The sequence below is a fragment of the Elephas maximus genome, chromosome 14 (genome assembly GCF_024166365.1).
Source record: "Elephas maximus indicus isolate mEleMax1 chromosome 14, mEleMax1 primary haplotype, whole genome shotgun sequence".
NCBI lineage: Eukaryota > Metazoa > Chordata > Mammalia > Proboscidea > Elephantidae > Elephas > Elephas maximus.
Window position 1 is genome coordinate 40712644 of NC_064832.1, and position 24037 is coordinate 40736680.

Genomic DNA, 24037 nt, shown 5'->3' on the forward strand with positions numbered 1-24037 from the left:
TTATAATGTTATCCATGATTTGTCATGATTCACACAGTTGAATGCCTTTTTGTAGCCAATAAAACACATGTAAACATCTTTCTGGTATTCTCTGCTTTCAGCCAAGACCCATCTGACATCAGCAATGGTATCCCATGGCATTCCATGTCCTCTTTCTGAATCAGCCTTGAACTTCTGGCAGTTCCCTATGGATGTACTGCTGCAACTGCTTTTGAATGATCTTCAGAAAAATTTTACTTGTGATATTGTTCGATAATTTCCATATTCTGTTGGGTCACCTTTCTTTGGAATGAGCACAAATATGGATCTCTTCCAGTGGGTTGGCCAGGAAGCTCTCTTCCAAATTTCTTGGCACAGATGAGTGAGAACCTCCGGGGCTGCATCTGTTTGTTGAAACATTTCAACTGGTGTGCCATCAATTCCTGGGGCCTTGTTTTTTGCCATTCCCTTCAGTGCAGCTTGGGTTTCTTCCTTCAGTGCCATCGGTTCTTGATCATATGCTACCTTCTGAAATGGTTGAACGTCGGCCAATTCTTTTTGGTACAGCGACTCTGTGTATTCCTTCCATCTTCTTTTGATACTTTCTGTGTCATTCAGTGTTTTGCCCGTAGAATTCTTCAATATTGCAACTCGGGGCTTGAATTTTTCTTCAATTCTTTCAGCTTGAGAAATACTGAGTGTGTTCTTCCCTTTTGGTTTTCTAACTCCAGGTCTTTGCACATTTCATTATAATAGTTTACTTTCTCTTCTCGAGTCACCCTTTGAACTGGTCAGCTCTTCAATTTCATCATTTCTTCCTTTTGCTTTAGCTACTCGACATTCAAGAGCAAGTTTTGGAGCCTCTTTTGACATCCATTTTGGTCTTTTCTTTCTTTCCTGTCTTTTAAATGGCATTTTGCTTTCTTCATGTTTGATGTTTGATGTCTTCCCACAACTCATCTGGTCTTCAGCCATTAGTGTTCAGTGCATCAAATCTATTCTTGAGCTGGTCTCCAAATTCAGGTGGGATAAACTCAAGGTCATATTTTGACTCTTGTGGACTAGTTCTCATTTTCTCCAGCTTCAGCTTGAACTTGTCTCTGAGCAATTGATGATCTATTACACAGTTAGCCCCTGGCCTTGTTCTGATTGATGATATTGAGCTCTTCCATCGTCTTTTTCCACAGATGTAGTTGATTTGATTCCTGTGTATTCCATCTGGTGAGGTCCACATGTATAGTCACTGTTTATGTTGTTGAAAAAAGGTATTTGTAGTGAAGAAGCCCTTGGTCTTGTAAAATTCTGTCATGTAATCTCCGTTGCTGTTTCTATTACTGAGGCCATATTTTCCAACTACCTATTCTTCTTTTTTTTTTTTAATTCTTCTGCATTTCCAATATTCACATTCCCATTACCAGTAATTATCAATGCATTTTGATTGCATGTTTGATTGATTTCAGACTGCAGAAGTTGGTAAAAAAAAAAAAAACAAACAAACTTCAATTTCCTCATCTTTGGCACTAGTGGTTAGTGCGTAAATTGGAATAATAGTCATATTAACTGTTTTTCCTTGTTGTTGTTGTTAGGCGCCGTCAGGTTGGTTCTGACTCATAGTGACCCTATGTACAACAGAATGAAACTCTGTCCAGTCCTGTGCCATCCTCACAATCGTTACACTTGAGCCCTTTGTTGCAGCCACTGTGTTAATCTATCTTGTTAAGGGTCTTCCTCTGTTTCGCTGACCCTCTACTTTACCAAGCATGATGTCCTTCTCCAGGGACTGATCTCTCCTAATAACATGTCCAAAGTATATGAGATGTAGTCTCACCATCCTTGCTTCTAAGTTTGTGCTTCTTCCAAGACAGATTTATTTTTTCTTTTGGCGGTCCATGGTGTATTCATTATTCTTCGCCAACACCACAATTCAAAGGCATCAACTCTTCTTTGGCTTTCTTTATTCATTGTCCAGCTTTCCAATGCATATGAGGATTGAAAACACCATGGCTTAGGTCAGTGCATCTTAGTCTTCAAGATAACATCTTTTTTTTTTTTAACACTTTAAAAAGATCTTTTCCTGCAGATTTGCCCAGCACAATGCAACATTTGATTTCTTGACTGCTGCTCCCATGGGTGTTGATTGTGGATGCAAGTAAAGTGAAATCCTTGACAACTTCAATCTTTTCTCTGTTTTTCATGATGTTGCTTATTGGTCCAGTTGTGAGAATTTTTGTCTTCTTTATGTTGAGGTACAATCTATACTGAAGGCTGTGGTCTTTGATCTTCTTCGGTAAGTGCTTCAAGTCTTCTTCACTTTCAGCAAGCAAAGTTGTGTCTGTCACTTGCATAACACAAGTTGTTAATGAGTCTTCCTGCAATCCTGATGCTCTGTTCGTCTTCATATAGTCCAGCTTCTTGGATTATTTGCTTAGCATACAGATTAAGTATGGTGAAAGGATACAACCCTCACACACACACTTCCTAACTTCAAACCGTGCAGTATCCCCTTATTTTATTCAAATGATTGACTCTTGATTTATATACAGGTTCCTCACGAGCACAATTAAGTGTTCTGGAATTCCCATTCTTCTCAGTGATATCCATAATTGTTATGATCCACACAGTTGAATGCCTTTTCATAGTCGGTGAAACACAGGTAAACATCTTTCTGGTATTCTCTCCTTTCAGCCAAGATCCAACTGACATGAGCAGTGATCGCCCTCATTCCACATCCTCTTCTGAATCTGGCTTGAATTTCTGGCAGTCCCCTGTGGATATACTGCTGCAATTGCTTTTGAATGATCTTCAGCAAAATTTTACTTGCATGTGATATTAATGATACTCTTTGATAATTTCAGCATTCTGTTGGATCACTTTTCTTTGGCATATGCATAAATATGGATCTCTTCCCATGAGCTGACCAGGTAGCCGTCTTTTGGCATAGATGAATGAGCACTTCCAGTGCTGCATCCATTTGTTGAAACATCTCAGCTTGTATCCTGTCAATTCCTGGAGCCTAGTTTTTCCCCAATGCCTTCAGTGCAGGTTGGACCACTTCCTTGACTCTGACTCCTGACTCCACCCGCTGCCGACGAGTAGATTCCAACTCACAGTAACCACACAGGGTTTCCAAGGCTGTAAATCTCTAAAGAAGCAGACTGCCATATGTTTCTCCTGCAAAACCACTGGTGGCTTCAAACCGCTGACCTTTCAATTAGCAGTCCATCACTTTAAGCACTGCACCACCGGGCTTCTCTGGTCTTCTTGTAGGTATTATCCTATCACTGACAGCGTTGTACTTCAGGATAGATCTTGATATATTCTTTTTGACCATGAATGAGACGCCATTCCTTTTTAATTTGTCATTCCCAGCATAGTAGATCAAATGATTGTCCAATTCAGAATGGCCAATACCAGTCCATTTCAGCTCACTAATGCCTAGGATATCAATTTTCCATTTCATTTTTTACGACTCCCAATTTTCCTAGATTCATACTTGGTACATTTCACATTCCAATTATTGATGGATATTTGCAGCTGTTTCTTTTCATTTTGAGTCATGCCACCTCAGCATGACTCCATTCACACCATTAAGGCTGACTCTACCTTGAGGAGGCAACTCTTCCCCAGTCGTATTTTGAGTGTCTTCCAACCTCAGGGGCTCATCTTCTGGCACTATTTCAGATAATGTTCCACTGCTTTTCATAAGGTTTTCACTGGCCAATTTTTTCAGAAGTAGACCACCAGGTTCTTCTTCCTAGTCTGTCTTAGTCTGGAAACTCTGCTTAAACCTGTCCACCATAGGTGACCCTGCTGGTATTTGAAATACCGGTGGCATAGCTTCCAGCATCACAGCAACACGCAAACTACCACAGTCCAACAAACTTACAGAGGCATGGGCTGTTTCATATACCGTTTTTTTTTTTTGCTTTATCAGAGCAACACAGTGAAAAAGGCGAGTAACGCCTTAGTATTATTATAAAAACAGATTTGACCTGGTGGACCATGGACGCTTAGGGGACCTCCAGGAGTTCATGGACCACATTTTGATACCACTATTTTAACTCTCTCCCTCCTAAAAGTAACTTCAAGCCCAGACAGAGTCCTTTACATCCAGTTCCAATAGATTGTGAGCCGGTCACTTTCTGGTCTACCTAATGGCACAATCTGAATTCTCCTTTTACGTTTCTTCCCTAGATGTTTTGTGCTTGCAGGATCAAGTCCTTCAATATAAAAAGAGACCATGTCTACTGACAGGGGCATACTAGACTGGGTATAAACCTCATAAGCCCAACATTCATAAATACGGTGTCAGGGAGGATGGCTTATCCTATGTTGCCCATGCTCTCTTAGAGCCCCTACTGTTCCTGGTTTAGTTCCAAGCACATTGCAGCATAGGAACTTCCCTCTAAGGGTTATTCTTCTCTTTCCTCTATATACCCTTCACTTCAGCTGCATTTGAGTGATGTCACTGACTCTGAGGTGGTCCCTGAAAGAGAGATGAGCTGCTGGAGGCATTATCCATGCACCCCAGGCCATCATATGCTTCTTTCTCTAGGGTTTCCATACGCCAGGTATGCCTTCAGATGTTGTGATCTTTATCCTGGCCCAGGACAATGCTTGATAGAGTGCTATCCAGAATTTAGGGATAAGAGGAAAGTGGGGGTGGGAGTTGGGGTGGTGTCAATGGTTGTATTTTGGGATCAAGCTCTGTAGAAGGTCTGGATAGGCTAATAAATATAGTGACACTTCAAAACAATACTGGGTTTTTTTTAGTTGAAAAATTTTTAATTAATTTTATTTTTTCTTGCTGCTGAGAATATACAAAGCAGAACATAAACCAGTTCAACAATTTCTACTTGCACAATTCTGTGACATCGATTATATTCTTCAAGTTGTACAATTCTTATCCTCCTTTTTGGAATTGTTCCTCCCCATTTTCATAAATTCACTGCCCTCCTAAGTTTCATTTTTAATCTTTCGAGTTGCTGTTGTCAGTATGATCCCATGTAGATAGTTCTTCAAGAGAGTACAATGCTCAAAGCAGACAGTCTTTACTAATTAAGCTGAACTGTTGCTTTTTTTTTTTTTTTTTTTTTTTTTTGGTTTAAAGAAGACTTCAGGGGATATTTTTGGCTTAAGGTTTAAAGACGATCTCTGGGTAATTGTTTCAGGGGTTCGTCTAGCTTCTGTGGCTGCAGAAAGTCTGGAGTCTATGAGAATTTGAAATTCTGTTCTGCATTTTCACCATTTTGATTAGGTTTCTTCTATAGAACCTTTGATCAAAACATTCATTAATGGTAGCCGGGCACCATCCAGTTCTGGTCTCATGGCAAAGGAGGCAGTTGTTCATGGAGCTAATCAGCCACACATTCCATAGCCTCCTCCTATTTCTGATTCTCCTTTTTCCTCTGTTGCTTCAGGTGAATAGAGACCAATTATTGTACCTTGGATGGCTACTTGCAAGGTTTTAAGACTTCAGACACTATACAAGGAACTAGGAGGTAGAACAGAAGCACCAAACAGGACATTAGGCCAATCAACTGGGATATCCAAACCAAGAAACCAAATCCCATGAGGTATTTGGTTGTACATAAGCAACCACAGCAGCTGCTTTTTTTTTTTTTTTGTGAATATATCTATCACATAATATTTGCCAATTCAACTTTTTACAGGTGGTATACAACTTAAAAAATTTTTTTTTTTACTTATTTCATTGTTGTTGAGAATATACACTGCAAAACATACACCAATTCAACAGTTTCGACATGTAAAATTCAGTGACATTGATTATACTCTTCAAGTTGTGCAACCATTCTCACCCTCTTTTTCTGAGTTGTTCCCTCCCCATTAATGTAAACTCCCTGCCTCCTAAGCTGCCTACCTAATCTTTTGAGTCATTGTTGTCAATTTGATCCCATGTAGATAGATCTTAAAAAAGCACAATGCTCAAGGCAGACATCTTTTACTAGCTAAGGTAAACTACCATTTGGTTTTAAGAAAACCTCAGGGAGTATTTTTGGTTTAAGGTTTAAAGATGATTTCTGGGCAGTAGTTTCAGGGGTTCACCTAACCTCCATGGCTCTACATAGCCTGGAGTCCAGGAGAATTTGAAATTCCGTTCTGCATTTCCCCCCTTTCTTTCATAGAATCTGTGATCAAAATGTTCAATAATAGTTCTTCTGGTCCAGTTCTTCTGGCCTCATGGCAAAGGAGGCAGTTGTTCATGGAGGTAATTAGCCACACATTCCATATCCTCCTCCTGTTCCTGACTTTCCTTCTTCCTCTGTTGCTCAAGGTGAATAGAAACCAATTATTGTGCCTTGAATGGCTGCTTGCGAGCTTTTAAGACCCCAAGCACTACGCAAGGAACTAGGAGGTAGAATAGAAGTACTAAACACATTATTAGGCCAATTAACTGGGATGTGCCATGAAACCATGAGGTGTACAACTTATTGACATCAATTATATTAATCAGCTGTGTAACCTTTATCCTTAGTGTGAATTTTCCATCTCCCCCCTTCTGCCCCTGGTAATCACCAATGAACTTTGTATACATTTACAGTAAATTTATACATTTACTGGTTCTTGTGTTTTTATTTAAGTGAAGTCATACAACATTTGTCCTTTTGTGATTGACTTATTTCACTCAGCATAATGTCTTCAAGCTCCATCCATGTTGTAGCATGTATTGAGGCTTCATTTCTCTTTCTGGCAGAGTGGCATTCCATTGTATGTATATACCACATTTTGTGTATTCATTTGTCTGTCGATGGGCATTTAGATTGTTTCCACCTTTTGGCTATTGTGAATATTGCTGCAGTGAACATTGGTATACATGTGTTTTCTTACATTACTGCAAAGCAGTACTCCTTTGCTGTAGCTGAAAAAGACAAACACTAATGTACCCCATCACCCAGAACTGACAAATGTTAATGTTTTGTCACATATTAACTTTAGATCTACTTAAAGAAAGAAATAAGATGTTACAAATAAGACTTAAGTCCCCTAAGCCTATGCTCTTTAAATATTCATTTCACATTTACTTTGAGGAATGATGGCACCCACATGAGGAAAGGGCAGAGAAGGATAATCACCCTCTCCTCCTCCCAGCAACTTCACTTTCCCAATCTGTGCCTGTCCCGTTCAGCAAACAAAAACAATACAACTAACAGACAGGTGCTCCTTGGGAGGCAGTTTACCAGCCACCACCCCTTGATACTGATATGCCAATCACATACAGGAATCTTTCTGAGAGGAGTTCTGGAAACTATAATTTTCTGGATCTAGTTCCATTTTGTGGGGGTTTTGGTTTTCACACACTGCCCAGACCTGTTCATTCCTCCTTGACTGGCTAGAGCTGTGTGAGCCCAGAGATTCCCTCATGATTACTTGGTCAAACAAATTGGCAATTGCTTATGCCCATAGCTTAAGGAGTAAGAGAGAGAGCACGCAAATCCAGCCTTGTCTTTTCACATCTCCACTGCTACAGTAACTCAGATCACCTAACATTTTTGATTGTATCTGAATCTAATGCCCCCTCCCCGAGCCTAGAAACTTCAGTTGTATCACTCAGTGCATGGCAAGCCAATGAGCTTCTATGATTAGCGAGGCTGAAGAGTGGAAAAGAATTACCGTACCTTTGTATTCTAGAACATGGGTCTGGGATAAGTGGACGTGCGAGGTCAGCCGAAATACGACCCCAGTAGCTTGATTCTTAAGTGATTTAAAAGGAACATAGATATGGAGACTTATCCTGAATAAAAATCTCCATTAAATAAGCATTTAAGAGAGAGATAAACCCGTTGCCGTTGAGTCGATCCCGACTCATAGCGATCCTATAGAAAAGAGTAGAACTGCCCTGTAGGGTTTCCAAGGAGAGCCTGGTGGATTTGAACTGCCAACCTTTTGGTTAGCAGCAGTAGCTCTTAATCATCACTATGCCACCAGGGTTTCCCATGGAGTAAGGAAATGACTGGGAATACACCTGTTTCTGATAATCTCTTGATCTCAGTTTCCCTCTCTGCAAGATGGGGCCGCTCATCATGATCTGTTCTCATAGGCCTGGCAAGAGTAGGATATTTTATAAACAACTGAAAGTGGCTTGGAAAATACCTTAATCAAATCACAGGCAATTTCACAGGAACAAGAGTTGGGCTGAGCACCATAAAAGGAGAAAATCAGAATCACTTGAAGGGCTTGTTAAAACCCATATTTTTGAGCCCCAGCCCCAGATCTTCTGAGTTAGTAGGTCTGGGTTGGGGCCTTAGAGTTTGCATTTCTAAAAAGTTCCCAGGTGATGCTGGTGGTGCTGATATGGGGGCAATTCTTTGAGAACTTGTCTTCCAGTTCATTACGCATGCAACCAGAAAAGCAGGAATTATTTTGGTTCTTCTTAGAAAGCTGGAAATAATTTGGGGGTTCTTAATAAGTTTTTTAATAAGTAAACTGGAATAAGAGCTGGAGTGCTAAGCTTTCTACTCATTCGAGAACCAGGTAAAGTGTGATGGGACCTTGAGAACATCTGGAGAGTGGAAGGACGTGCACTCCAAACATTTTCAGAAAGTTATGAACTAATAAGCTTGGGGGGAAGTTTAAAGGCCACCTGGTCCAACCTCTAATCCAGGTTCCCCCTCACCCTTTTACTCTACCAGCTGATTGTCTAGCCTTTGCCAGAAAGCTCCACTGACAGGGAATTACTACCTCCTGAGATGGCTCATCTCAGTTTTGAGTAACTTGCATCATCACAGATTGTTTACCAGATTTCCTCCATGCAACATTATTGCACTGACTCTCCTCATCGCCAAATGATTCCCCTGGGGGCATGCACAAGTTCTCCTGTGTCCCTGCCAAAGTGTCCCCTTAAAGCTGAGCCTGGCCAATGGTGAGTAGCATGGGACTGCTTCTCATCAGATCTCATGTACAACAGAACAAAACATTGCACTGTTATGCCATCCTCACAATGGTTGCTATGTTTGAGCCCATTGTTGCAGTCACTGCGTCCATTGATGTCGCTGAGGTTCTCCCTCTTTTCCGCTGACCCTGTACTTTACCAAGTATGATGTTCTTCTCCAGGGACTGGTCCCTCCTGATCACATGTCCAAAGTACGTGAGATGAAGTCTCACCATCCTTGCTTCTAAGGAACATTCTAGGTACACTTCTTCCAAGAGAGATTTGTTTGTTCTTCTGGCAGTCTACGGTATATTTAGCACCATCAGAAATGCAAATTATAGGGCTGCCCACCAGACTCACTGAATCAGAAACTTTGGACCTGGGGCCCAGCAATCTGTGTTTAGCACAGGCAAGTTTGAGAACCCTGATGTAGTGGATGCTGTTAGTGCCCTGTCCACATCCCTCCGTGGAGCCTTACCCCTAGCTGCTGTGAGTACTGGCTGTTGAAGGCTCCCAGTGGCCCCTTGTCAGGAGAATTGCCCTCTGCCTAATGGGAGCCTCTTATCTGAGAGGCTATGAACTACACTCCCTATCAGGGGCCGCAGACTGACCAACTTTAGGGTACAAAAGAGTCCCCTTTTGCCTCAGGAGAGTACACATTTGTGCTTCAAGCTCCAGGTAGGACCAGGCTGAAGCCCATCTTCAGCTAAGACCACCAACTTTTTAGCTTTCTTCCCCTACGCAACCTTACTTGCTTCTCTCTTCTTTTCCTGAGAGCACTTCCTCAATAAATCACTTTCACAAGAATCCCCATCTCAGGCTCCACTTTTAGGGAACTTGGGACAATTGCCCCAAATCAAGCTAGGAATTTAAGGACTTATAAAGATACTTAAAAGAGTCCCGTATGGATACATGCAAATAGCTAGATGATTATGTAGAATGTGGATTTTACTAGCTTTTGTGTGTAGACATGACCTGGGCAGTACATCTTCACATGCACAGGGAAGAATGCCAGAGCCAGAGAGGTTACACTGAATTTCTTTAGTGCAGGTGATGGCTGGCGGAGTCCTTAACATTCCTGTGGCACTTCAGCATCTTCATTAGTTCATTCTCAGACCTCCAGTGAGGCCGATGATTAAGGGCTTTTGGCTGATAAGCAGAATGAATCACAACGAGGTTAAGTGATGGCAGAAAGTCAGTTGCTGAATAAAAATGAGCTTCCCTCCCACCCTACCCTACCCCGAGTAGCCTAGCTCTTTCTCTGATAATCTAGTGGCATTCATTAGAAGCAAAGCCTCACCCCTCACCATCTACTTTCCTTGAAATGACAGGAAGAAAATTTTGAAAAATAGACAAGGCCTCAAGAAAACAAAAGACTAATAGCATAGAAAATAATTTGAAGATTTCAACTTTACGGTTGCCATGTTTGTGTAGAACAAAGTGGAGATTTGACAGTTATCTAAATTATTTGGGTCATGGGGGTTCAGATACCAAAACACACTTCTCGTTGTTAGTTACTGTTGAATCAATTCCAACTCATGTCGACCCCATGTGTGCAGAGTAGAATTGCTCCATAGGGTTTTCCAGGCTGTAACCTATTGGAAGTAGATCACCAAGCCTGTCTTCTGAGGCACCTCTGGGTGGGTTAGAACCACCAACCTTTTGGATAACAGTTGAGCACTTAACTGTTTGTGCCACCCAGAGACTTCACCAAAATGGACTACAACACATCAATTATCTAGATGCATGGTACCTGCAAACTTCTAGGAATCTCTTGGGTTGAGTCTAAAGAGATGCCGTCACACTGAGACTGGAAGGTGGGGAGAGCTTGATCTTCAGTGGATAAAGTTAGGTCCTACTTGGCCAGGGCTGATACTGCTCTGCATCCTCCAGCACTCTTGGAGTCATCTGACAAGCTGGGATGGATGAGATACTGGATCTTTTGGTCACGTCTGATTCAGAGGCATATCTAGCACAGACTCCCCGTGCTGGGATACGATGACTTGTGAATGCAGTGTCTCTTGGCTATGGGTACATAACCATGACCTTTTGTGCTTGGCTTAGTGAATCATTCCACTCAACAAGTGCTTTTATTGAATCCCTGTTATGTGCCAGCCAGCGTCCCAGGTGCTAGAGACACAGAGTTGAAAAACACAGATCGTCCTTAACTTCAGGGAGCTTATGGGCCAGTGGGGAAGACAGACGATTGGAATAACAGTTCCTCTCAGTTTGGGCATGCTGCTAAAACACACAGGAGGAGTACTCTGTCCTGCCTGGCTGGTGACTGGGAGAGGGCACTGAGGAAGGCAGAGCACAGAAGCCTTCTTTAATGAAGTGATTCTTGAACAGACTCTTGAAGGATAGATAAGAAGAAAGGGCCAGAGAATGGGTGGGATGGGGAGAGAGGAGGAGGAAACAGAATGTCATTCCAGGCAGAAGGAGGCCTTGGATGGAGAAGTGAGACACAAATAGTTCCTTCTGGCTGAAGTGCCAGGTGTGTGTTGGGAGGTGGGGGGAGAAGGAATGGGGCAGGATGGAGACTGGGGAGGGAAGCAGGAGGCAGAACATGAAGGCCTGGATGTCATGGGCAGCACTGTGGAATTTATGTAAAAGCAATATGAAGCCATCATGTGTGTTAATTAGAGTGACACGATTAGATAGTTTAAAAATTCTTTATGACAACAGTATGGAGGATGGAGCCAGATCTTGATTTCAATCCTAGCTCCTTCTATTATTAGCTATATCACTTATGGCAATGGAGGCTGTGGTGGGCCAGTGGTAGAATTCTCACCTTCCATGTGAGAGATCCAGGTTCGATTTCTGGCCAATGTACCTCACCTGCAACCACCACCTGTCTGTTAGTGGAGGGCTGTGTGTTGCTGTGATGATGAGCAGGTTTCAGCGAAGCTTCCAAGCTAAGACAAACTGGGAAGAGAGGCCTTGTGATTTACTTCTGAAATCAGCTAGTATAAGCCCTATGGATCACAATGGTTCCATCTGCAATTGATCATGGTGCAAGATTGGGCAGCATTTTGTTTCATTGTGTGTTGGGTCACTACGAGTCGGGGGCAGACTCAAGGACAGCTAAAGACAACAAAAACCTATTATAAGTTACTTTACTTCTCCAAGCCTCACTTTTCCCAAATGTAAAATGGTTTAATGAGTTAACCTTATAAGGTTGTGAGGATTAAATTAGATAAATCAAATCAAACCCATTGCCATCAAGTTGGTTCTGACTCATGGTGACCCCATATGCTTCTGAACTGTGCTCCATAGGATTTTCAATGGCTATAATATATATTTTTTAATTATACACCTTGCCGTACACTCCTAATTGCTCTTCCCCTAATGAGACAGCACAGTCCTTCCCTCCACTCTCTCTCCTGACGTCCATTGGGGCAGCTTCTGGCCCCCTCTGCCCTCTCATCTCCCCTCCAGACAGGAGATGCCAACATAGTCTCATGTGTCTACTTGATCCAAGAAGCTCATTTTTCACCAGTATCATTTTACATCCCATATTCCAGTCCAAGCCCTGTCTGAAGAGTTGGCTTTGGGAATGGATCCTGTCTTGGGCTAACAGAAGGTCTGGGGACCATGGCCTCTGGGGTCCCTCTAGTCCCAGTCTGACCACTAAGTCTGGTCTTTTTATGAGAATTTGGGGTCTGTATCCCACTGCTCTCCTGCTCCCTCAGGGGTTCTCTGTTGTGTCCCTGTTAGGGCAGTCATCAGTTGTGGCCGGGCACCATTTAGTTCTTCTGGTCTCAGGCTGATGTAGTCTCTGGCTTATGTGGTCCTTTCTGTCTCTTAGGCTCATAATTACCTTGTGTCTTTGGTGTTCTTCATTCTTCCTTGCTTCAGGTGGGCTGAGATCAATTGATGCATCTTAGCTGGCCGCTTGCTAGCGTTTAAAACCCCAGATGAATGGCTGTAATCCTACAGAGGTAGATCACCAGGCCTCTCTTCTGAAGCATTGTTGGGTGGATTCAAGCTGCCAACCTTTCTGTTAGTAGCTGAGCGGTAACTGTACTATTCCAAAAAAACCCAAACCTGTTGCCGTTGATTCCGATTTCGATTCTGACGCACAGCAACCCTACAGGACAGAGTAGAACTGCCCCATAGGGTTTCCAGGGAGTAGCTGGTGATTTGGAACTGCTGACCTTTTGGTCAGCAGCCAAGGTCAACCACTGCGCCACCAGGGCTCCATTGTACCATTCAATTAAATAATACCTTTAAATAGATAACACCTGTAAAATGCTTAATACAGTGCCTGGAACAAAGTAATCACACATAAAATGTATCTTCCTTATTATGTGGCCATCCTAATTTGGATAGTGCCCCTGAAAGCAGACGCTGAAACCAGAACTTGAGTGTTGTTGTTTATGGGTGCCATCGAATCAATTTTTGACTCCTAGCAACCCTATAGGACAAAGTAGAACTGCTTCATGGAGTTTTCTTGGCTATAATCCCTATGGAAGCAGATCACCAGCTCTTTCTGTCATGGAGCTGCTGGGTGGGTTTGAACTGCCAACCTTTTGGTTAGCAGCTGAATGTGTAATTGTACCACAGATAGTTTATTTGGAAGATGATCCCAGGAAACACAAGTGAAGGAGTGAGGAAAGTGAGACAAGGAGGGGAGAAAAGCCCATAAAGTGTGTGTTACTGAGTGAGTTACTACTGTGGGAAACTGGGGCTCAAATTCACTGGAACCCTCAGAGGAACTGCGTAGAACACAGCTGAAAGTGGTCCTTCCAAGGAATTGGAAAGCTGGGGTATTTATCCACCGACTCTTTTCCCTAGTTGTTTGAGGGTTGTCCCTCAGACCTTCAATCCCCAGTACTCCTAGGCTGTACTGTACACAGGCCGAACAAGCTTCTGTGGCCCCAACACTGGCAAAAGCCCTCAACAGGTCTCCAGCAGCAGAGACCCTGGTGCTTGTGATGGAGCCTGTCTTAGTGGAGTTGGCTCTGAGCTAAGCTCAGAGGTGGGCAGAGGAATATGGGGCAGAACATCATATCTGCTACAGCAGAGTGAAGGGACAATTAAAAATGCTTAAAAGGTTGAATCAGTGGGCCTTGACTGATTGGATATTGGAAGTAAGAAATAGAGTGGCTCTAGTTTGGTGAGTAGTGTCTGGGATTTTGAAAGCTTATGAGCAGCCATCTAAGACACAACTATTGGTCTCTATTCATCTGGAGCAAAAGAGAAAGAAGATTCAGAGAAGGAATTGGATTACAGGACTATTTGTCCCTATGAAATATCGCCTCCTCTACCTTGAGACCAGAAGAACTAGATGGTGCCCCGCTACTATACTGAATGCTCTGATCAGGATCACAATATATGGATCCTGACAGAAAGGGAGAAAAACGTGGAACAGAACTTCAAATTCTTAAAGAATCTGGACTTACTGAACCCATGAGGCTGGAAGAATCCCTGAGAATCTTGCCCTGAGATAGTCTTTAAACCTTGAAGCAAAACTATCCCTGAAGACACCTTTAAACTGAATAGTAGTTTAGTTCAAAAATTTAAGAATGTCTCCCTTGAGTACTGTGCTGTTTTAAAAATTATCTACGTGAGATCAAATGGACAACAGCTACTTTAAAGCACAGATGAGAAGTTTGGGGGGCAGTGAGTCCAAGTTAATGGGAGTGAAACAACTAGAACAGAAATAATGAGAATGTTGATACAATGTGAAGAATGTAACCCATGTCACTGAAAATTATGTGTAGAAATCATTGAATGCGAGCATGTTTTGCTGCGTATATTTTCACCAAAAATACAATATTAAAAAAAAAAAAAGTAAGAAAGTAAAAAAAAAAAAGAAAGAGAGTGGAATATTTTGGGTTTGGTCTAAAAATTGCAGTACCATTTACAGTTGCCAGAGATGGGTAGTTTAGGGGGTAATGGTGTCAGACAATGGGGAATGGTCTTGGTTGGGCATGTTGAATTGAAGGAACCTTACTAGGCTGGCAAACAGAGTTTTCCTAATTCTGTAGTGAACTATGCAGGGTTCAATTTGACATGTTGAAATTCCTTAAACATGCTTTTTGGGAGCAAATCCTGTACTCTGATAATGAATGAAAATCTCCCCCTCCACCCCACTAAAAAAAAAAAAAAAAAAATTTTTTTTTTTCCACTAAAAGAGCACATTTAATCTGTTGGTTTAAATGATGGCTTTTAGAACAGCCTGGTATCTCTTTCTACCTGCTGTCCACTCGTTAGTTGACTTCGACCCTGTTGGTGAATTCCATTGCAGATTGTCCCCCTCTAAAGAAAAGGAATAATAAATACTCTCTTGAGTTATTGCACGCCTGTTGAAAACCAAGACAGCGCTTTCAAAGTCCTTCTCAGTTGTTGCAGAGCACAGTACCACATCAAGTGTTGTATTACTTTGCTTCAGTTTGCTTTCAAAACTTACAGCCATCCAATTATCCTTGTGTTACTGAATTCAGGACTAAAGTGCATATGCTTGTTTTCTAAAATGGAATTTTTTATAAGATAAAAGCTTATATTTGCCAAGTGGAATAAGCCAGAAATTTAGCTAAATATGGCATGGAACTCATCCTGATTATAATTTTTTTCCCTCTCCATGTGCGTATATATTTGTATTTGGAGACATGCATCCTGTTTTTGCTCTATTTCAGAGTGCATTTTTCAATAGACTTTGAAACCACTTACATTTTAATTTTCTGAAGTGGTTTCCTTGATGGATATTTTATTATAGGAAGCATAGGACATCCAAGTCAATGGGGCCAGAGACGAAAATGTGAAAGAGGTAAAGTCTGGCTTTAGCTTTCTCTCTCAAGGTGACTTCTCTCTTCCCCAAGGGCCCTCCCATAACCTATCACTGCGAAGGTACCCAAGGGTTGCTGGCCTCCACCTCCAGAGAGACATCTGTGGCACCATCATAAACCTCTAGTGCTTGCAGGTTTGCCTGTGATGTTCCCTTTAGCCTCATTTGTTTGTAGAGTGTTGACTGCTCTAGGAGGTGGTGAGTTTGCCTGTGATAATTCCCTTTAGCCATCCTTGTTTGTAGAGTATTGATGACTCAGAAGGCTCTGGTCTACATGATGAAAGTGGAAGAGGTAAAGAAGGCAAATTAGTGTCAGAACAAGGCCAGACATCCGGGGTCTACTTCATCTTCCTTAGTGGTTGGGGCTTCCCTGCTAGCTGTGGTGGAGACAGTCTCCAAAGAAAGGCAAGAAAAGATGACAGGACATACTGAGTGCTTACTATAAGCCAGGTATTGTGCTAAGTATTCTCCATATATATAATCTCATTTAATTTAATAAAGGTGTCCCTGGGTAGTGCAACTCATAGTGACCCTATAGGACAGAGTAGAACTGCCCCATAGGGTTTCCAAGGAGCGCCTGGTGGATTTGAACTGCCGAACTTTTGGTTAGCAGCCGAGCTCTTAACCACTACGCCATCAGGGTTTCCATAGGGTTGCTATGAATCGGAATCGACTCGACAGCAACGAGTTTTTTGTTTGGTTTAGGTAGTGCAAATGGTTAATGTGCTTGGCTACTACCTGAAAGGTTGAAGGTTTGAGTCCATCCAGAGATGCCTCAAAAGAAAGGCCTGGCAACCTTTTTTTTAAAAAAGTCAGCCACCGAAAACCCTGTGGAGTACAGTTCTGCTCTGACACACATAAGGTCACCATGAGTCAAAATCAACTCAATGGCAACTGGAAATGTAATAAAACAACTTATTTTCATAAAAATATGCTTGAGATTAAACATTTCTAGAGAAAAGCAGAAGGCTCCTTTCATACAGGCCCTGTTTCTCTGAGAGCCCTTTCTCCTGTCTCTTAGAAGATCCTCCTTCTTCTCTTTTCATTTTGTTTAAACAAACACATAAAATTTTTTTTTTTTTTTTTTTTATATCAGGACTGAATAATGTGTTTGATTTTTTTAAAGTTCCAAAGTAAAAACAAGATTTTTAATGGTCATTTCTCTAAGGGGGAAAAAAAATATCACTGTGAAGTCTGAAAGGTTTTGAAAACCAAATTTTTTGGAATAATGAAATCGCTTACACAGTACAAAATAAATAATGACAATAACATTGTACTTTTGAAGGACACAAGCAAGCAAACCACAGTCAGAAACTGGAGGCTTTTGGGCTGCCAAAAACCCACTGCTGTCCCACGGGATTATTCATTCTGCTCTGCACTTACCCGACTGGCTCAAGGAGCCCTGGTGACACAAATGGCTCAGTGCTCATCTGCTAACTGTAAGGTTAGTGGTTCAAACCCACCCAGCCATTTTCCGGGAGAAAGACCTGGCCATCTGCTTCCGTAAAGGTTACATTAGGAAACCCTACTGGGCAGCTCTACTCCATCACATGGGGTCGCTATGAGTCCAAAATAAACTCAAGGGCACCTAACACCACCACCACTACCCTGGAGTCCCTCCTCTTGGGCCTAGTCATCATGGCTCTGGATGAACAGGTTTCTTTAAAGACCTGAGGCCTGCAAAGGCTGAGTTCCTCAGGCGCATGCGCAGCTCGGTTGCCTGAAGAAACCACTGAACTTTGCACAGGCGGTGGGTGGCGAAGCACTTGTGTGCACCTACCCTGCTGTTCAGCTTGGAGCCACCACTGGTTTCAATTATGACTTCAACAGGCAGCTTGGAGGGCTTCTCTATTCATTATGGTGCCTCACACTCTATAATTAGTAATAAAGGAACACAGGCACTTCACAAATACAAAGGACTAAACAATAATCAGGCAGTAAAGGCAATGCACTGGGACTTTTTCACCTAACTCTTTCATGTTTATTAAAAAAAGAAAAAGAAAAACAAACTTTTTTCACTACATCATTTTTCTGCCCTAAACTGGCCTGGAATTTCACCCTGGACAGTCACCTGACTATGATTTTGGGCACTTTACCTAACCTCCCGGTGCAAAATGGAGATGATACTTCCCCTCTCATGGGGGTAGCTGTGAGGATGAAATGAATTAATTCTTACAGAGTGCTTTTTATGGAGCTCCAGTCACAAAGATCACTCAGTAAATGCTAGCTCTCATTATCATCACCATTTTAATTTGCAAATGAAAAGAGTGCATTGTTAAGAGCAGGTATTCCTGAAACAGAAATATTTGGCTAGAAAGAAATTGCAGAAGTTTAGGGAAGGGTAAATTTTTTTTCTGTTTATTATATGGCTTTATACCTCTAGAGTGTTTTTTTTTTTAATTTAACCTTCTATTATATACGCTATCAGATATAAACACATAAATTGAGAGATAGAAATAATGAATCTTCCTACACGCACCCATACCAGCACTGACAAACGTTTTATCAATCGTTTCATATTCCCACCCCTCCTGTTTTTTCTTTTCCTGGAATATTTTAAAGCAAATCTTTGGCATCATGCCATTTCACCCATAAACTTGGGTGTCTTTTTAATACCAGCATCCCTGATATGCTAAGAGCTCACTGGGACTATGTCTTCTTCGCCTTTGGTCTCCAGCTCCTAGAGGAGTTAATGGCAGCTTGTAATACTCTGCAGATGTTTGCTTACTTAATGAATGAACAACCCTAACTTAGCTTTCCTCCACTTTTTGGTAGATGCTTAATAAATACTCACTGAGTGAATAAATTAGGGCAGGAATTTTATAGAGTGCTTGATATATATGAAGATGCACACACTTTTTTAAAAAAAAACAAGTATTTTTAATAACTTGGTGAAATTTCCCAATAGTTGATCTCTCAGAGGTTTAATATTGCCATGAACATTAATTATTTGAACTGGCTCAAATAAATAGAACTTGAAAGAAGGCTTAATTCTGGTACTCAAATTATCTGTTGATGTCTGACTATAGGTAACTCCATGAAAAGCAATTAGCAGATTCTTCAAACACATGACAAATCCTTTATTACTGTGCTTATAAGTGACATGGTTTACAGAAATCCAAATGTAATTAAATAACATTGAACTTGAAATCTACCACAGACTCAAGATATACAAGTTATACTTGGCAAGGCAAAATTTCTCAAACACTAGATTGTTTCAGATGAAAGAAATTTCCATTCAGTAATTCCAACATATTTTTTTTTTTTGTCTTACAGACAGTTCCTTTGGCAATAACGTCCACTTTAGCTTTTAGTATATAAAAATATAACAAAATTTAATTATATACAAACATTACATTACACAATGTACAGGTTAAAAACACTAAGAAAACGGCAAGCCGAAAGTGAACTTAAAATCCATAGCATGATAAGAAAAATTAAATACTGCACACATTTCATAAAAGTTACATTGACTACTTTTTTCCGTTTGTTTGCAAATACCAAACAGTACTCATGTGATTGGAAACAGCTTCCAACAACTTCATTTTAAGGCACGTCTTGCATATTTATATATACAACACTGACACCGGTCAATTAACTTAGGGGCTTCTCAGAATGGCCTGTATGTGTGTGAAGACATGCAGCGTGGGATTACACATTTTCATTGGCCTCCTTCTTCGGGGACAGGTACCTACCAGGGGGGGACTGGTAGAGAGGGACGCTGATCTCCTGCAGGTCTGGGAGCCTCCCCGGGCGGGGCGGGGAGAGGAGAGTGACTGTCCTGTCATAGTCCCTGTGCAGCACTTTCTCATAGACACTCTGCAGCCCCACTGTCTTGGGCAGCTGGGCCTGGTAGTAATTGTCCCTTCGCAGGGGATCCCGAGGCAGGGACGTGCTCTTACAGAAGGTGGACATCTGGGCTGGTGGGTGAGGCAGAGGAGGCGCATTGGGCCCCCCGCAGGAGGGACTCCAGCATCGGTCTGAGTGGCCGAGGATCTTACACTCCGCGGTGCACGCCCACAGTCCTAGCGTAAGAGTAAGGGAAGAGAGCATGATGGTTATTACTGGGATTAACACACCTGGGCCTCCATCTTCAGAATGTCAGACAGGGTCAGGGAGGCTGAAGAGAAAAGCATGTAAGAAGATGAACACTGTGACTCAAGATTTGAAAGGCGCATGGCTTCCTGTGAAATCACCTTAACAGCAAGCTGGCGCCGCATCTTTATCTGGCTAGCACCACCCCTCCCTCCGCCTAACAGGGTGGGAGTGTACATTACTCAAATGGTGGAGCTGCCTCGACTGGGTATTTTGAAATTTACTGTATGAGGCAAGCCTGGGTTCGCCACTCAGAGGAGTGGGGGAAAAAATTGGGAGCGAGAAGGGGGTTGGGAACCGAGATGAGAGGAGGGAAGCAAGGCGGGAGGGGAAGAACGCTGAACTTGGTGGGGAAGAAGAGTCCTCACCACTCTGCATGTGGTTGATGAGATCCTTTTTCAGAGCATCCCCGCTGATGTCGGAATCGCTGTCGTTGAAATCACTATCCCCTTTGCCGCTGTCTTTGCCGCTGAACTTCTCCGCTTCTCGGCCGGAGATGGTGTTGAACGAGTGCCCCTTCCAGACGGCCACAGGGGGCGCCGGCTCCTTCCCGAAGCCGGGGGAGACACCGTAGGGCTGCAGCAGGGAATAGGGTGGGTTCGAGAGTTGGACAAGAAACAAAAACAAAAAGAAGTACCATAAGTTAAGCGTCTCCTGAGCGCGACCTCCCCGAGCCCTCCTGTTCCTTCCCCCAGCCTGTCCGCAGAGCACGGAGGGGGGCGCCCAGCCGAAGGAAGGCCTCACCTCGGCGTGCGCGCCGCGGAGCCGCTGCTGCCCCTCGAAGTGACAGGCGCTTTCCCCCGTGGCGCTGCCGCCCTCCGAGCCCGGCACTTCGGCCGCGGCGACCGCGGGTGGGGGCGCGTCGGCCGCGGGGCTGCCAAAGGGCGCTTTGCCACTGCCAGGGAAGGTGAGGACGTCGAACATGTTGGGCCTGGGCCCGGCTCCCCGGGCGGCCTCCTCCGGGGAGCCGGGAGCCGAGGATCCGCCGCCCGCCGCCCCGGGCCGCTCTTCCCGGAGGGCCCCCCCTTTGCGCACCTCCTTCTTGCGGCGGTTGCAGGTGGTGGCGATGGCGATGATGGCGGCGAGCAGCAGCGTGCAACTCCCGGCCAGCACGATGATGACGATCAGCGGCGTGTCCCACTGCAGCGCTGGCCCCGATGCCCCGAGCCGAGAGCCGGGCGGGCGGGAGCGCTCCGTGCCCCTAGCACTGCCAGACCCCTCCGGCCCGCGCTCTCCGCCTGCTGTTACTACGAAGCTGACGGTGGCGCTAGTAGAGAGAGGGGGGAGGCCGCCGTCGGAAACTACCAGCAGCGCCCGGAACACGCGGCCGGGCAGCTCTTGCGAGAGGTCCCCAGTGAGCACGATCTCCCCCGTGCGGCGGTCGATGGCGAAGGCTTCGCGCGGCTCCTGCTGCAGCAGATCGAAGACCAGTTCCCCGTTGGCGCCTTCGTCCGCGTCCCGGGCCTGTACACGCGCCACCGCTGAGTCCCTGGCCGTGCGTCCGGGAACTGCCACTTCTAGGGAGCCGTTGGCCGGCGCCGGGTGCACCAGGACTGGCGCGTGGTCGTTCTGGTCCAGCACCCGCACTTGCACCATGGCGCTGCTGGAAAGCTGGGGGGAGCCGCCGTCGCTCGCCTGGATACGCACGTCGAGCTGGCGCAGCGCCTCATAGTCGAAGCTGCGCAGAGCATATATGGCCCCAGTGGCCGGGTCCACCGAGACGTAGGTGGACACTGCGCCCCCTGCTCGGCCCACCTCGGCTTCTAGCAGTCGGTAGGTGACCTGGCCGTTGCGTCCCAGGTCCGGGTCTCGGGCGGCTACGGTGGCCAAGTAGGCGCCGGGAGGGTTGTTCTCGCGCACCGACACCTCGTAGACCGGCCGCGTGAAAAGCGGCGCGTTGTCGTTTTCGTCGCCCACGCGCACCGTGTAGGGTCGCACGGTGCGCAGCGGGGGCGCGCCGCGGTCCTCTGCCACCAGCGTCAAGTTGTACTCGGCGATGCGTTCGCGGTCCAAAGATGCCGCGGTCACCACCAGGTAGCTGCCAGCGTAGGCCGGCTGCAGCCGAAAGTGCTCGTGCCCGTAGAGGGCGCAGCGCACCTGCCCGTTGGCGCCCGAGTCCCTGTCCGAGGTGCTGACCAGTGCCACCAGGCTCTCTCGCGCCGCCCCTTCCGGAACCAGCGACGTGGCGACAGCCTCCGGACTCCCAGACCCCCCCGACGAGGTCGTGTCCGACCCTCCGAGAGCAGCGGCGGCGGCAGCCGCGGCGAAGGGCGATGTGGCGGGCGCGCCCGGGGCTGCCAGCGGGGTGATGGCGATGTCGGGAGCGTTGTCGTTGACGTCGCGGATGCGCACGATGACCTTGCAGGTGGCGGTGCGAGGTCCCGGGCCGCGATCCTGAGCCCGCACGTCCAGCTCGTAGGTGTCCTGCCGCTCGTAGTCCACGGGACCGGCCAGGGTGAGGCGGCCCGAGCGCGGGTCGAGCCGGAAGAGGCGGCGCGCTTCGGGCGGGGTTCGAGCGCCAAAGGAGAACACCACTTCGCCGTTGGGGCCCTCGTCGGGGTCGGCGGCGTCCAGGTCGAGAAGCAGAGAGCCCACCGGCGCGTCCTCCGCCAGCTCCACCTCGGCTACAGCGCCCTGCGGGAAGGCCGGGCTGTGGTCGTTGGCATCCAGCACACGCACGCTGAGGGCAGCGGTGGCGGAGCGCGGCGGGCGGCCGCCGTCCTGAGCCACCAGCTCCAGGCTGTAGGTGGCCTGGCTCTCGCGGTCCAGCTCCTGCAGCAACACCAGGTCGGCGCACTGGGCGCCGTCCGCGCGCGTCTGCAGCTCCACGCGGAACGGGCTGTGAGGCTCCGCCAGGCGCACACTCTGCAGCCCGTTGGCGCCCACGTCCTCGTCCACAGGCACCTCCAGGGGAATGCGCGTGCCCACGGCCGCGCCCTCGGACACCTCCACCGGGATCTGGGCCCGGGGAAAGCGCGGCGCATGGTCGTTGACGTCCCTCACCTCCACCTCCACGTGCACCAGCCGAAACTGCTCCTGGGAGAAGCTGACCACGTCGAAGGGCAGCACGCACTGTGGAGCCCGGCCGCAAAGCTGCTCGCGGTCCAGGCCCGCGTCCCCGACGGTCAGCTGCCCGTCACCCTCGCGCACCCGGATCAGCGAGCTGTTGAACTGCTTCATCAGGCGGAAGCTTGTGTCTCCGGACACTTTCATATGCAGGTCCTCCGCCAGGGTCCCGATAACCGTACCAGGGGCGTCTTCCTCGAAGGTGCTGTATCGCACTGTCTTGCTCTGGGCCACTGAGAGCACCCAGCAGAGACTGAAGAGCTGCAAGAGGAAAAGGCAGGGGCTGCCCCCGAGCCTTCCAGGGCTCATGCTGCCGGCCCCAACTGCTATTCCAAAAGGCTGAGCAAGAGAGTCCTCTCTGGTTTGTAGGTCCGGGCGTTAAGTCCTAGGCGCCCCAGGGCACGCTCTTCGCGAGCCCTGTGCGGGAGAAGTCTGCAGGCTGCAGCTCGCCGGCTCTGGAGGGCTCTGATGACGCGCAGACCCGCCCTCACTCAGCGCCTCTCCCTCCTTTCGCTGGAGCTGTGCCGACGCGCGCCGCCTCCACCTTTATAGCCGCCGATATGCAAATCGTCCGAGCCCGGCAGCCAATGGCGGTCTCGCCCTCGCACCGCCCCTCCTCCAGCCTCCGACAATCCCTTCAATGTGGAAAGGCTTAGAGGGGAAAACAAGAGAGGAAAATTAGGGAATCTTTCCTTTGTTTCTTTGACTCCTTTTGCTTTCTCCCTCTTTCCTGCCGGCACCCTGCATTTAGAGGAGTTGGCACAGGGAGCTAGGAGTAAATTGGACGGATGGTTTTGTTAATTGTACCCCTCCTCTCCGGCTGCTTGGACTGAGTGAGAAAATCCTGGGGTTTCGCCCCAGTGGTTCGGGCCCCCCACCTACTCTCTGCATTTTGCACCTCAGAGGCTTCCAAACGCTCCCATCCCCCTCTCCACAGACGCTTGTTCTGTCGGGCGAGGCTCTGCTCGCCTCCTCTCCCGCTTCCCACAGAGCCCGGAATAGCCTCTCGATTAAGGAGCCTGAAGGATAAGGGGAAATTGATTTTATTCAAATTTGTGTATGCAATTGTGTTTTGCTCGTGTGAGCCTCGGTGATCAGAGCTGCCATTTCCCTTTCAGGAAAGAGTCCTGCGATGTGTTAGTATGCATGTCACTGTCCAAATGGCTTTCTTAAGCCCTGGGCGCTAGCAGGCAAGGGGGAAAAAAAAAGTTCCAAAT

The 24037-nt window shown here is 46.0% G+C and overlaps 1 protein-coding gene across 2 annotated transcripts; it reads right to left on the reverse strand.

Annotated features, from left to right (window-relative positions):
• Positions 1-19268: 19268 nt before the first annotated feature.
• On the reverse strand, positions 19269-23256 carry PCDH8 (protocadherin 8). Of its 2 annotated transcripts, none has more exons than XM_049853142.1 (3): positions 20790-23256; positions 20123-20330; positions 19269-19684 (listed from the first exon to the last, which is right to left on the reverse strand). In XM_049853142.1, exons 1-3 carry the CDS (start codon positions 23127-23129, stop codon positions 19311-19313), a joined length of 2922 nt encoding a protein of 973 aa, XP_049709099.1. In that variant the 5' UTR covers positions 23130-23256; the 3' UTR covers positions 19269-19310. The 2 variants fall into 2 exon arrangements, with proteins under 2 accessions (XP_049709099.1, XP_049709098.1); XM_049853141.1 differs by having other exon boundaries at positions 20499-23256.
• Positions 23257-24037: the final 781 nt, after the last annotated feature.